This window comes from Panthera tigris, chromosome D2 (genome assembly GCF_018350195.1).
Source record: "Panthera tigris isolate Pti1 chromosome D2, P.tigris_Pti1_mat1.1, whole genome shotgun sequence".
NCBI lineage: Eukaryota > Metazoa > Chordata > Mammalia > Carnivora > Felidae > Panthera > Panthera tigris.
The window spans coordinates 77,260,111-77,274,620 of NC_056670.1; the positions used below are offsets into that span (position 1 = coordinate 77,260,111).

The 14,510-nt window shown below is 52.8% G+C and overlaps 1 protein-coding gene across 3 annotated transcripts in view; it reads left to right on the top strand.

Moving 5' to 3' along the window:
- BTBD16 (BTB domain containing 16) overlaps positions 1–14,510 on the top strand; it is a 44,751-nt gene continuing 30,241 nt past the window's right edge. The window contains exons 1-7 of one of the 3 annotated variants that reach the window (XM_042960994.1): positions 1–182; positions 683–754; positions 2,092–2,240; positions 5,657–5,730; positions 7,919–8,062; positions 11,709–11,798; positions 13,667–13,781. In XM_042960994.1, coding sequence (XP_042816928.1) covers positions 737–754; positions 2,092–2,240; positions 5,657–5,730; positions 7,919–8,062; positions 11,709–11,798; positions 13,667–13,781 — 590 coding nt within the window. In that variant the 5' untranslated portion in view covers positions 1–182; positions 683–736. The remainder of the gene's footprint in view (positions 183–682; positions 755–2,091; positions 2,241–5,656; positions 5,731–7,918; positions 8,063–11,708; positions 11,799–13,666; positions 13,782–14,510) is intronic. The other 2 variants (XM_007084873.2, XM_042960995.1) reach the window with 2 other exon arrangements.

Below are 14,510 nucleotides of genomic sequence, written 5' to 3' on the forward strand. Positions count from 1 at the left end.
CCACCCGGAAACCAAGGGCAAGCTCTCCCCGCCAAAGCACCTTGGCCCCTAAGAAGAGAAGGGTGAGCCCCAGATGTCATGAGCGCTCTCGGGATTCAGAGTCGGAAGGTGAACGGCCCGCAGCAAGCCTGTAGTTCAGAGACCGGTGCAACGAGAGTGTCTCTGTTCCACAAGCTTCTCCGGTAAACACACCCGTGGCGGCGAGGGGGCTTGAGAGCAGTAAAGTATGGCTGGTGCTTTTCCATCCCCGTTAGAGAAGGAGGGGGTCCCTAGTGACCGGCACTGCCCGGGCTTGGTAGGGAGGGGCTTCGGGGGCTCCAGGCTGGGAGGCAGGAAGGCCTGGAAGCCCAGGGACCAGCACAAATAGCAAATTCTGTGACCAGCCTACTTAACAGACCTCCTTCGGTTCCTATCCCTTAGTTGAGGGCGAAGAACTGTGGGTTCTCTCCCGTTTGGCCTTATTGGAGCCACGTTGCCAGCACAGCAGCAGAACTTTGTCAGTCTCCTGGCGGCCTTTAAAAAGTCCGAGATTCTTCTCTTGATTTGCCGAATAACCCACCCTCCAAGTTTCCCCGTGATTACTCTTGTGGCAGAATACAGAATCTCCGGGCTAATCTCCCGTTTAGAAGAGACCCTTGGGAAAGTTCTTGAAAATGGAAACCTCACCTCTTTTGTCTCCCAGGTGTTTCTTCCCCCCCACCCCCCGCACCCCCGAGGGTCATTGCCACTACCGCTCATGAAAATGCTGAATCCGGTGAGTAGACGAATTTCCCAAGGGGGCAGGCGGTGGCGAGCAGCGGAGGCATCTGCTCACGGCTGTGCCGCCAACGTTGCCACAAGGGGATGGGTCGCGCCACCGAGGACCCCCAGCTTTACCGGCTGACCCCGCGGTCAGAGCAGTCCCGCTGCAGGAGCCGGCCACTGTTCCCGTCTGACGCTGCACGGGACTGCCTCTAGATCCCCACTCCACCCTGCCCCATCGCCCACCATTTCCAGGCACTAGAGCGTACTTCCCAAACTTCATCTGACCGTGTTAACTTCATCACCGTCACCGTCATCATATGAAAACCAAGAGACTCAAAGGTTAAATGACTTGCCTTAAGGCCATACAACCCGCTAGTGGCGATAACAAGATTTGACCTTAAATTCTCCATCCCATGGCCCCTGGTCTCCCCACCCCCCACCCTGCTGGTGACTGGCGTGGCTTAGGAACAACCGTATCCATTCCTGGGGGGGTCCCTCGTGGTCCACTTTTCCTGGTGAGGTTTCTTTGAGCCACCATGTCTAAGGTCATATTCCAAATATTCTACTGCTCCCCTAAGGAAACTGCTGAAAGGGTCGCTCAGTCAGTTAAGCGTCCGACTTCGGTTCAGGTCACGAGCTCACGGTTCGGGAGTTCAAGCCCCACATCGGGCTCTGTGCTGGCAGCTCAGAGCCTGGAGCCTGCTTCGGATTCTGTGTCTCCCCACATAGTGTATGATTCCACTTATGTAAATATTCAGAAGAGCGGATCCACAGAAGCAGAAAGCAGATGAACGGTTGCCAGCAGCGGGGGGAGGGGAAGTTGGAGTGACGGCTTAATGGGTTCGAGATTTCCTTTTGGGGGAATGCACATGTTCTGAACTGGATAGCAGGGAGGCCGCGTGGCCTCGTAAACGGACCAACTGCTACCGAGGTGTAGGCCGTAAAATGGCGAATGTTCTGTTTTGTGTATTTTGCCACAATAAAAAGCAGTCCCTACCTAGGACCCCCTCAGTTTGTTAACCTCTCAGCATCCCGCGTGAGGATGAGCATTTAAGGAAGTTTCTGGACACATCATCCTGTCCTTGCTTGCGGGTTCTTCAGAGCTACCTGCAAAGAAAGCATCTCTCTCCCTGTTGCCTCTGGCACCTTCTGGCCTGGATTCTAAAATTCCAAATTACTTGGTACCTGGAAATCCTCTGTCTCCCTGGAGAGGATGGCTCCTGGCCACGTTTGAAAGTTGACCAGTGTCTTCACGTGTCTCGATTTCCCTTCCGCTGCACGATTTGGAAAACCTGGCGCGTGGGTGAGGTTAAAAAAAGATTTTCTCCCTTCCTTTGCTTCCGACAGCAGCGCAGAGCTCGGCTGGAACGCCGGATGGTTGGCTCAACAAACCGGTGGCGTTTTCCCTCAAAGCCCTTCTCCGGAGACCTGCTGGGGCTTTCGCAGAGGTGCAAGGCTTTGAGCGTGGACCTTGAGGCTCTGAAGAACCCGGACAGGTAGGGAGATCGAAGGCCCATGGCCGGGAATGCCCTGTGGGGGACCTGCATTTCTGAGAAGTGCCCCACAGGTGGGTCGCTGGGTTATCTGGGCTGCCATTGGGACCATCCTTCAGGACGGACTACTTCCTCGGAGGAGGTCCGTCGGTGTGACAAAAGCATAGAGAGAGACGGGCCGTTTTCTTTTTCTTTTCTAGATTTTTCTTTTATATTGGGAGCTTTGGACCCTAACAGGATTCTGTTGTGTTTATCAACGGGGCTGTTGACAAAGGAAACTTAGCTAGTCTTGGCTGCGGGTCTGACCGAACTCATGAATGGGCATTTCCACCCCGTCCTGGCTCCCCACGTGTGAGAAGGAGGCTCCTCCCTCGTTCCCAAGGTGTTCTCACAGCAGGCTGGGAGCATTACTTCTCCATGGGACAAGTTCTTTCCGGCCTGGCCTGGGACATGGAGCTGGACCCTACTGCGGAGGGAACACTTCGCTTCCCTGGTGCTTTGGACATAAGTGTGCCGCTACCCTCCCTGGGCTGACAGCACCTGCCTTCTGAGCACACGGTCGAATCTTCCCGAGCAGGGCCTGTACCCCTGGGCGGCACCTGGCACAGAAGAGCTGTTTGTTCCACCTTTGCCGAGCGAGTAGCCAAATCCTCCCTTTCTAGACCCCCCGGCCAGCCCTGCTCCAATACCCCAGCCCCTCACAGGTGACGATACGTTACACACATTTGGATAAATCAGACCCATCTGTGTTTGGTGCCTCGCTTCTCTGATGACCCCGGCTTAGAAAAATCGAGTGCTGTGCGTCGCTGTGTTTGGCATTAGCCTTAAGCTGTCTTGAACTTATTTTGTATTTATTTCATACTTTGTCTGGGTAGTCGTTTGAAGAAGTCTTAGAGTCACAGGCCCTTGTGTTCCTCAGGGCCAAGGCCAGGCTGGGGAAGCAGGCAGTGGAGCTGGGCCTGGGAATATAAGCAAACTGGTCCTGAAAACCGACGAGGGCAGCCGGGCAGCAGGAGCAGAAGTCTCCAGAACTTGGTCTGTGCGATCGCTGAGCTGAGCTTCAGGTGGTGGCCTGAGAGGCAGGGCACAGAAACCTGAGGGTGATGGCAGTTGCTGCTGGGTTTTAGGACTATCAGGCAGGGTTAGAATTCCTTCTCTTCCATTTACTAAGCTGTGTGACCTTCAGCCAGTGGCTTAACCTCTCTGAGCCTATTTCCTCCTCTGTGAAATGGTGACCACAGCATCTTCCTTGAAAAGTTATCTTGGGTGTTAAATCAGACACCCTAGCACGTGCTAGACGATCCATTAATGGAGTTTCATCTCGATAGCGCGAGCAACCGTTTTGGTTACTGGTCCCGGTGATTTCATTCTGGGGTGTGTCAGCCCTGTGCTCTGCCAGCCAGCAGCCCCATTTTTCATTCTGCCTTGTACCACCTTCCCCAAAGCAAGACACCATGCCTAACACACACAAGCGACACAGCGGGCCTCTCTCCTTGGTGGCGCGAGGAAGCTGTGGGTCCAGAGGCCAGCTGGGGCAAGGAGGTACTCCGGGAAGGCTCATCGCTCATGTACCCGGCGGTCAGCTGACCTACGCTCAGCTCACATGGGCGGTCGGGCTCTTCTCCGTGAGCCTCTCGACCTCCTCCGGAGACAGTGGACTCACCTGGGCGTGTTCTCGTGCTGGTGATGACAGAGGACAAGAGGCAAAGCCCAGGTGCACAAGTGCTTTCCAGACCTACATCACGTACACTAACACCAAGGCGAGACGCGTGGCCAGACTCAAAGTCAAGGGGCAGGACGTCAGGAGTTTTGCAAGCATTAAGCCAAAAGCCCTTTGAGCGGTTCACCGCAACAAGTCCTTATGTCCATAAGATATATAGAGAATTTCCCCTTTTTCCTCTCTTATTTCTTCATCACGACTCGGGGAACTGAGTCCCCAGCCTAATGGCATGTCTCCAGAATTTCCATGTGCCACTTCATCCCAGGCTGTCTGGTCCCAAAGGGTGACGAGGACAACTCATGCCATTTATTCCATTAACTTTCCAATGGTCCTAAAATCAACCTAGCCCTTGAAATTTGCGGAGCCCACAGGGTAAATGGTATACCTTGGCAAGCACCCATGACACCAGGCAAAGGCAATGTGGTTACTTCTGTTGTCTGGCTCAGCCGACGACAGTGATGTCTGTGAGAGTAGGTGAGCTCATGGGCATTGCCCACAGTTTCCATAGTCCGTTGCCTCACTTTGAGATCACAGTCTGAACCCCTGACCTTGACCGGCGCTTCCCAGACGTGTGACCAAAGTCACCAGCAGGATCGAGGCTGGCTTGGGTCAGGTCCACTACTCCTGCTGGATAAATACCTCAAGCTCTCACTGCCTTCCTGGGGCTGAGTCACTAGAAGCCACCTTCCCCACTTGGAAAGGGCAGCATGTGGTCAATATTATTCTGGACACAGGTTCCCCCACCCATGCGCCCTCCGTGAACCCTGGCCCACGAGGGTTCTTGGAACCATTGGAAAAACAGCATGGCAAAAGTGACACTGACCCTATGCGGTCATCAAGTGCCCTTTGGCTGGTTGGCCTTCTTAGCCATGCTGAGGAGCGTGGGCTTTCCCCGAGAGCCCTGGGGAGACACTGAAGGATTCTCGGTAGGAGACAGGCAAGAGCAGATGTGCGTTTCACGTGGTTCTCAGGCTGCAGCCTCAGCTCTGCACCCGAGGGGAGCTCCCTGGAGACTGGAGACTGGCGGTGATTACAGGGTGATAATCATGGCTTGGGCGAAACTCACAGCAATAAGGGGAAAGAGAGAGGGATGAATTCACAAGATATTTGTCAGATCTAGGCAAGCGATCAGATGTGACAACATTCGGTACGCGGGCCTGGACAGCTGGAGGCTGGTGGTGCCGTTTGCCGGAGAAGGAGCAGGGCTGGTTTGGGGTAAAACCTGAGTTTGGTTTTTGGACACATTGAGACTGGGGCATGCATGACCCCTAAACAGAAGTATTGGTAAGTAACTTGGTAAGTTATTGGTAAGTGACTTCCCAGAAATGCTCAGAACCCTCCCTCCCTTTCTCTAGCAGATATTTGTTGAGTACCTACTCTATCCTACTGGACATTATTTTAGACCCTCAGCAAAAGAGGAGTCATGCAGGCGACCAGATATAACCTCAAATACCTTCGTGGTAAATCCTCCCCGCAAACTGAAAACAGGAATCGAAATTCGGAGCCAGCCATCAGACAAAGCTTATCGTTTGCCAAACCGGCAGTCAAATGGTGACCTAAGGAAACTCTCGAGGGGCAAGATATGATAAGACAGATTAATTGGTGCTTTGAGGACACTCACACTAGAACGATACGTGTTGCAGCTGGAGAAAACCGTCAGTATTAACTCCAGAATTTTTTGTTTGCCTTTTCCCTTGAGGTTATGCATTTCACAAATTCAGAAAATTTTCTCTGAGACCTCGAAGAACAAGCCCGTCCAAGGCAGGGAGGCAGGTGAGTGCTTGTCGCCAGTGGATTCCATCAGAATTCTGCTGCGCTCAGGGCCGAATGGTTTCTACGGAAGGAAACCCGCTGATAGGCCAGGTTCCTGGTCTCTGAGTTTCAGTTTCTGCCCATTGCACACTGTCTAATGTCACATAGGCTCTGTAAATATTTGTCAAATGTGCCGTGAAATGATGCGTGAAACCAGGCTTGGCAAACATATTTTCATATGCTAATTGGTCACAGTCGAGACAGACATGCCGGTGTAAATAAATAGGCTTTGGATCGGTAGACTAAACAGAAACTCCATCAAGGATGGACAGTCCTTTCTTCTCTGTCCCTTTCAGCTCCAACCAGTCATGACCTGGACATCACATTTGCACGGGCCCAAGAGGACTTTTTCTGATTTAGAATCAAGAACCAGGCTAGGTCTGTCCAGCTGGGAAAAGGCTCACTGAGCCTCATCAGGCCTGGACAGGTCAGGTCCTTAAAGGAGTTTTGTTTTTTGTTTTTTGTTTTTAGATAAAGCCCACCCCACATGAAAGCTGCCTGAGGTCAGAGCCAGACTCCTGCCCCAGGACAGGCCAATCGATTTCTTCTCACCTCTGGGTTCTGGTTGACTTGAGGCCCTGAGGAGTAGTCTGGGGCCATCTCCTGGCTCAGAGAAAAGAGTTCTGGGGTGAAGTGTGATGCCTGCCAGGCGTGGGCCATCGTGAAAGCAAAAGTGGGTGTCCAGTGAGGGCACATGCTTTATCCACAAGTCTGCTCCTGCCTGAAACCACCCAAAACAGAGTAGGATTCTTTCTAGCCCGGCACCACCAGACCATTTCCCAAGGTGACCCAAGATTTGACATGCGAGCCCACATGCTGAACCGCAACACAAAACAATACCATAAAGTTGGTGAGTGACAATGTTAGTGACAGGAGAGGAAACAGGTGCCCAAGCTCATGCAGTCAAAATAACGGCAAGGCCAAGAAACAAGTCGATGGGGGCTCATGGCCCTCGAGGTCCCGTCTAGACCTGAGCTTTCACCAGCTCTGTGCTAACAGGAGTCCAGCCTGCAGAGGCCTCCTGCCCACAGCCTCTCATGCCTCACCTGGCCGGGTATCCTTGGGTCCCCCATCTGCCCTCCCATCAAAGTGTCTCTCTTTTTCAATTTTTTAATTTTTTTTAATGTTTTGAAATGTTTATTTATTTTTGAGAGAGAGACAGTGTGAGCAGGAGAGGGGCAGGGAGAGAGGGAGATACAGAACCCGAAGCAGGCTCCAGGCTCCGAGCCGTCAGCACAGAGCCCGACGCGGGGCTCGAACTCACGCGCCGTGAGATCGTGACCTGAGCCGAAGTCAGACGCTCAACTGACTGAGCCACCCAGGCGCCCCAAAGCCTTTCTCTTTTTAATCACCTATACTATAAGCATGAGATAAAGCCCCTTGCATAAAGCCCCCTACAGTTTGCAAAAGCCTCCTTTACCTTATAATCTTGTCCCACCCCTGTAACAGGGTTTTCCAGTGGTCCCCATTCCAAGGGAGGCTTATGAGGACTCTGCCTCCTGGTGATGGGACTTTGAGCTGCACTTTGCTGTCGCCTTTCAAGTGGGTGAAAATTAAGCACCCATACCCAGTAGCTTCAACAGGGGACTGGGTAGTGAGATCGCTTCCCAGGGGACATTTGCCAATGTCGGGAGACATTTTGGGTTGTCACAACTTGGGGGGGGGAGGGTGCTACTGGCACCCAGTGGGTAGAAGCCAGGGATGTTAAATAACCTACAGTGAACCGGACAGCCTCCCAGCAGAGAATTATCTGACCCCAAATATGATCGGTGCCAAGGGTGAGACATACCGTAATGGGAAGTTATGGGGAGGCCCCCAAGAATGTCCCAGCCAGTGTCCCTTCCCCATGAAGCCTTTCCAATTCCCCAAGTAGAGGAAAGCGCATGTCCCTCTGGAGTCCTACAGCCGTTGGTCAGCCGCTGTTAGCCACTTATCTCTTTCTGTGTTGCCTTGTAATTCTGCTTATTGTATCCCCCTGGAGCAAGTGCCCCGAGGCCCACGCTGTCTTTTTGTTTTCTTCCTGGAGGGCCCAGCAAAGCCGCTGCCCATCTGCTCAGTGACTGTGACTGAATGGAAGGTGGGGGGATTGACATGTCTCTTGGTAGGGACGCCGTGGAAGCATTTACTCAGCACTGTGTTCTCTCCTCAGACGTGATTCTCGAATGTCTGGGCTCCAGATGGGAACTCCATCAGCCCCAGCTTTTCCAGTCCGAGACCTTGAGCAAGCTCTACCTGATGGCGCTGGCGCAGAGCACCAAGAGGCCCACAAAGGAACTGGAGAGTCTTCTGCGAGGTATTTTCTCCCTGGCACCCAGCACTGAGCCCCAAATGCCCTCTGGTCTGAGGCTCCCCAGCTTTGAGTTTGGTCATCTGTTTCGAGACCAAGGCCACTCTGGCAGATAAGAGCAAGGCCCGTGGTGTGACCTCATCACAGGATTTAACCTCAGTCTCTGGCTATAAAATGGGAATAATAAATAGTTCTCACTATGTTCCTTTGAAGCCTAGAGAAGAAGGTAATACCTGTGAAGTTCTAGACCAATGCCTGGCATATATTGAGCGCTCAGTGAATGTCAGTTATTTGTCTCATAACAACCCAGTCCTGCCAGCTGAGGTGGAGACTCTCCCTTCTTCTTTGAGAAGAACAAACGGTGGTGTGGAGTCTCCTGATGAGTTTTCTGGAAGGCAGGCATAGTTGTCACATCTGGCCCGATACGCTGGTTAGAGGTTTACATGTTGTACGTCGATGTTATGTTTCCTTTGCTTTCTCTTCTCCTAACTTCACGTCATTCCATAACGTATTCAGGCCATTTCTTTCTTTCTTTTTGTCCTTTTCAACCCTCGTAATCCCCAGGCTCCCCTTCTGTGTCCCCTAAGTCCTTCTCCAGATGCACTGCCTTCTTTGGGAGATAAAGTTTGGCATCGCTTCAGGACGACTCCTAAGCAGGGACCATGGAAAAATTCAAGGTTTCCCAAGGCAGCCAGCCTTCCAGGATGTGGCAGCAAAGTTCTGTTATTCTCCGGCCAGACAGGCTGGCTGAGCCCCCGGCTGCTGCCGCACCCTGAGCCTGGAGAGAGGGCCTGGCCAGGGGGCCTCTGACTCAGTCCTTCCTCGCAGAGCTGGGAGCTGAGAGCAGGCTGCGGCACTCCCCCAGGACGGTGACGTCCCTCACGCGCACTCACAATCTTCCCTACTCTTTCCAAGTGTCTGTCCCAGTGTCTTCGAGAAAGGGACTGAGTCCTCCTTCCGTGTCCCCTGTGTCTGAGTCAGAACACTCACGAGGCACCCGGGGAAAGACCACGGAGACCCAGACATGAGTGCATTGAAAAGCCAGAGAACCTGGGCGCCTGGGTGGCTCTGTCGGTTAAGTGTCCGACTTTCGCCCAGGTCATGATCTCATGGTCTGGGAGTTCAAACCCCGTGTGGGACTCTGTGCTGACAGTGTGGAGCCTGCTTGGGATTCTCTCTCACTCTCCCTCTCTCTCTCTCTCTCTCTCTCTGCCCCTCCCCTGCTTAGGCTCTTTCTCTAAAATAAATACGCTTAAAAAAAAGAAAGAATTGGAAACAGAAAATGGAATGACTGTTAATGCTGTGGTCTTTGATACGTCTAGAATGATCTCACTGACAAGACTGGGCCCTGCGAAGACAAGCCCCCTGCTAGAGGCTGGGCCTGACTGGGGGGCATCAGGGAAGGTGCAGAGATGAATCCCCACTGCCCGGACTGTCACGGTTTTCCGGGGTCTCTTCCCAGGCACCAGCATGTGCACCAGGCCCTGGGGACCATGTTCGCATGATGCTCAGTGGACACGGCTACCGGCCTTTGTGCACCTGGGAAAGCAGGACGCATCTCACAGTGCATGGCTGGTCTCATGACCCCTGCTTTGGGTTCCTGAGAACACCCGCACTGCATCCTGGAGTGGTGGCCTGTGTGGAGAGGCAGCCCCCTGCGAGCACCCCTGTACTGGCCACACACAGCTGTCCTAGCTGCTCACTTTAAAAAAAAAAAATTTATTTAGAAAGAGAGCATGTGAGTGCAGAGCCTGATGCGGGACTCAACCTCACGAACCACGAGATCACGACCCGAGCCAAAATCAAGAGTCGGACGCTTTAACCGACTGAGCCACCCAGGCGCCCCCAGCTGCCCATTTTTGTCCCACCGAGAGTCCCGGATTAGCTGTGCTTTGGCAGGACATGCTTCTTCTCTAGGAAGAACCCCAAGGAAGAAACTGTGCTCTTTTCCTGAAAAGGAACCACCTTGGTTTCAGAGAACCTCAGAAGCACACGATTCAGCTATTACTTTCCTATTCGATTTTGAGGTTCTACATAAAACAGAGGGAAAGTCGAAGTTCTGTCTTCCACTGACTCTGACCCAGCCAATGATATTCCTTTCTTCCTTCAACAAATGTCAAGTGCTTAACCCCTCCTAAGCATGGTCCTAGGAACTCTGTCAGGAGGTTGGGGGACAGACAAGCCAACCCAAAATGACGATAAAGCCCAATAAATAGCATGACCCATGATGATACCAACTGCCACTTCCGGAGTGCCTCATCAGTGCCCAGCACCTGTGCAGCCATCCCAGTCAGTGCTCCCAGTGGAGGTGGACAGAATGCAGTGTGCAGGCGAGAGGCGGTGCTGAAATCCTGGAGAAAAATGATTCAGAGAAGAGAACAAGGCTCAATAAATATTTGCCAAATGAGAGCCTGAAGAGAGCCAGGTGCCGTGAGCATGGTGAGGGGAGGCTCGACGGGGCCTTGCACGTCTGAGGAAAATGGATCTTTATTCTCCCTTTCTCTCCGCGGTCTTCGTAGTTGAACAGCGTGACATCCTTTTTTGGATCCTGACTCGTGTCATTTTTCATCACCTACAACCTTGAGCTCATTAGGCTTAGGATTCTGGGGATGGAATCCACTCATTTACTGGGGACCCGTGTGGGCAAGACTGTGTCGGGTCCCGGGGATGGAGTGGCGAGTAAACCGTCCGGTGTGCCGGCCCTGCGGATGAAAAACCAGCAGGCACATGACGTAATCGCAGGTGGTGGTAACAGTGAGTCTAGGAGGAAAAGTAAAGCCAGTTTGGGGGGAAGGTGAGGGTGGGGTGCTACGTTACATATGGAGGCAGGAGGGTGCCTGATGGGGAAGGGATGGAGCCCCGCGACTCTTCTGCGGAACAAGCCACAAAGAGGCAGGTTTGGGGTCCACTGAGCCGGAGACTGGTCGTCTTGGGGCCACTGGAGGGGCTTCGGCTTGGTACCAAGGGTGTGGGATGCCGCTGGAGAGCTGCGAGCGGTGTGTGTTGTAACTCACGTCTTAGAATAAGTCTGAGCGGCTGGGGGAGGCTGGCAGTGAATCGGGCTGCCCCTCCCCTGCCTCCTGGAAGCCTTAGGTGGCAGGGGTCCTCTCTTTGGACACCTGTGGGGCAAAGCTTCCACAGCCACTGGGTGGGTGCCTGCTTCCCATGCTCATTCTTTAGCAGGGGGTCACTGTGATCCCATCTTGTGCCAGGTCTGGGCTGGGTGCTTGGGTGCAGAGATGACAGTGGCCCACCCCTTGCCCTCAAACTGCTCCCAGGCTAAAGAGAGAAAGGGAGGAGGCAGGGAGAGAGAGTGAGCTCGGGAGGAGCTAGTGAAAAATAACTCGTGCAGTGAGAGCAACGGTTTCCCAGCTTTGACCGTCACAGTGGCTGTTTAAGAGCAGGGGGCAAGGTAGCCGACGAGCGCACGGGAACTCTGAACTATTTTTACAACTCCTTATACTTCTTCCACTATTTCTAAATAAATAATCACTTCAGAAATACATCTTCTAAACGAGCAAACAGAAACAAAACCTGGTGTGATAAATGCCAAGGTCATGGTTGCAAAAGGGCCGTGGGACCGCCCCCTGTACCCGGCACAATTTGCTGCAGCTATCAGGTCCCTACATCCCTCTTCTTTTTCCTTTACCAGCTCAGCTGCCTGGGAAGATCAAGGAAAGACCCCCCACGAAGAAGATGATCATTTCCTTGAAGATCAATGACCCCGTGGTCACTAAAGTTGGTAATGTACCCCTGTCGTTTTAGGCTAAGAATGCCATTGAACAAACGGCCCTCCCGGCTTTAAAAACAAACAACAGAACCACAGATGAGTGGCAGTGTTCAGTACTTCCTGATTAAAACTAGCTGAGCAGAGCAGAGACGGTGGAATGCAGCTAAAGAGAGGTGCTCATCCCTGGAAAAGAGGTGTGGAGGGTGCAGAGGAGAAAGGAAGTCGCAGTCTCATTAGACCCAGAGGCAGGGAGGCTCAGGTCCGTCCTCCCTCAGGGAGCACTTCGTGTGCCCCTTCCCACCGACTCCCATCCCTGGCTGGCTGCCAGCAGCAGAGAGCTCACCCTCTCCCACTGCACCCTGGCCACCTGGAAATGGACTTCAGTCTTAATGAAGCACGTGTGCTGTCACATGCTGTCATGGTCTGCAAATGTGCAGGTCAGGAAGCCATCTGCAGAAGCACCGGGTAGACCAGTTGTCCTCGGAGTGCATTGGCTCCTACACAGTGCTGACTGGGATCAGGGAAAATTTGGAATAGCCCAGTCCCTCTGCTCCCTGGTCCCCAGACCTTTGTTCTTAGATATGAAAATATCCGGGCTCTTTCCAGGCATCCTTTTTTTTTTTTTTTTTTTTTACATTTATTTATTTTTGAGAGACAGAGAGACAGAGGACAAGTGGGGAGGGGCACAGAGAGGGAGACAGAGAATCTGAAGCAGGCTCCAGGCTCCGAGCCATCAGCACAGAGCCTGATGCGGGGCTCGAACTCACAGACCGTGAGATGATGACCTGAGCTGAAGTCGAACACTCAACCAACTGAGCCACCCAGGTGCCCCTCCAGGCATCCTTAACTTTTTGGGAGATCCCAGACTCTGAGGACAAGATTTCCCTGAGGAAAAAAGCACAGCCACGCGCACACAGCGTTCTGTACATATTTGGGCAGTCACCTCCCTGCACAGGCCATGGAGCCCAGGTTAGCAGAGAACCCCTGAGGCGCACACCCCGGGATGGGTTTAGAATAGCATTCTTTCAGTGCAAACTGGTGCAGCCTCTGTGGAAAACAGTATGGAGGTTCCTCACACAATTAAAAATAGATCTACCCTCTGACCCAGCAATAGCACTGCTAGGAATTTCCCCAAGGGATACAGGAGTGCTGATGCATAGGGGCACTTGTACCCCAATGTTTATAGCAGCCCTTTCAACAGTAGCCAAATTATGGAAAGAGCCTAAATGTCCATCAACTGACAAATGGATAAAGAAGATGTGGTTTATATATACAATGGAATACTACTTGGCAATGAGGAAGAATGAAATCTGGCCCTTTGTAGCAATGTGGATGGAACTTATTATGCTAAGTGAAATAAGTCAGGCAGAGAAAGACAGATACCATATGTTTTCACTCTTATGTGGATCCTGAGAAACTTAACAGAAGACCATGGGGGAGGGGAAGGGGAAAAAAAAAAGTTACAGAGAGAGAGGGAGGCAAACCATAAGAGACTCTTAAATACTGAGAACAAACTGAGGGTTGATGGGGGGGGAGGGGAAAGTGGGTGATGGGTGATGGGCATTGAGGAGGGCACCTGTTGGGATGAGCCCTGGGTGTTGTATGGAAGCCAAGTTGACAATAAATTTCATATTAGAAAAAAAAAATCACATTCTTTCAGCAGGAGCTCACTTTTCTTTGGCTTCATCTTCCTTGGTGGAGGCTGGGAGCCCGGGCTGTAGCTGTGCTCAGGTCCGAGCACGTGCGTTTCCTCTAAGGGCGTCTCTGCCGACACAGCCAGGGGACCCTTAAGCATCCAGCCAGGAGGGCACCTGCAAGGGAGGGACGCGGGGTCCAGAGCCCCGGGCTGACGGCTTTCTCTCTTGGATGCTGCCTCCCAGCCTTCGCCATGGCCCTGAAGAGCCTCTACCTGAGCCAGGTGGAGATGAACGTCGACGACGTGCTGGCCGTGCTGGCTTCCGCACACGTTCTCCAGTTCAGCAGCCTGTTTCAAAGGTAAGGAAACATAGCAGGGCTCGGGCCAGGCCCAGCCCTGGGCAAGGTAGAGGGGGTGCCCCCTGGCCCATTCATAGAATGGCCCCTGTCCACGGGCTAGAACATCCGGGTTTCTTGGCACAGAGCTGTGAGTCTGCAGAGGGACCGAGGCACGAATCCACCTGTCTCTTTCAGTATTCTTCAAAAAAAACCAGTCTTTTTCTTAAAGTTTTCTATTTATCATTGAGAGACAGAGTGCTAGTGGGGAGGGGCAGAGAGAGAGGGAGGCACAGAATCTGCAGCGGGCTCCAGGCTCTGAGCTGTCCGCACAGAGCCCGATGCAGGTCATGTGAGATCATGACCTGAGCTGAAGTCAGACGCTTAACTGACTGAGCCACCCAAACGCCCCTGTAATATTTTTATTCTTACAAATGTTACACATGGTCACGGTAGATTTTTCAGAAGAGAGAAAAATGCAAAGATCAAAGTCAGCTGTCCACCAGTCCCGCTGCCCACTGGGGGCACAGCCTTTCTCTTGGGGATTCAGACCCCACTGACCCACCTGGGCTGCCTGTCCGGGGTGCCGAGCAGGGGAAACCAGGAGGCATTCACAGTGGATGGACATCGAATGTGAAAGCCTGCTCATCCTGCCAAGGGTTGCCTGGGTTCATGGGCACCAAGAGAACATGTGGGTACTGAAAGCAGGAGAGTGCAATGCAGCCTTGGGGGCTGACATTCAGAGGCTCCCAG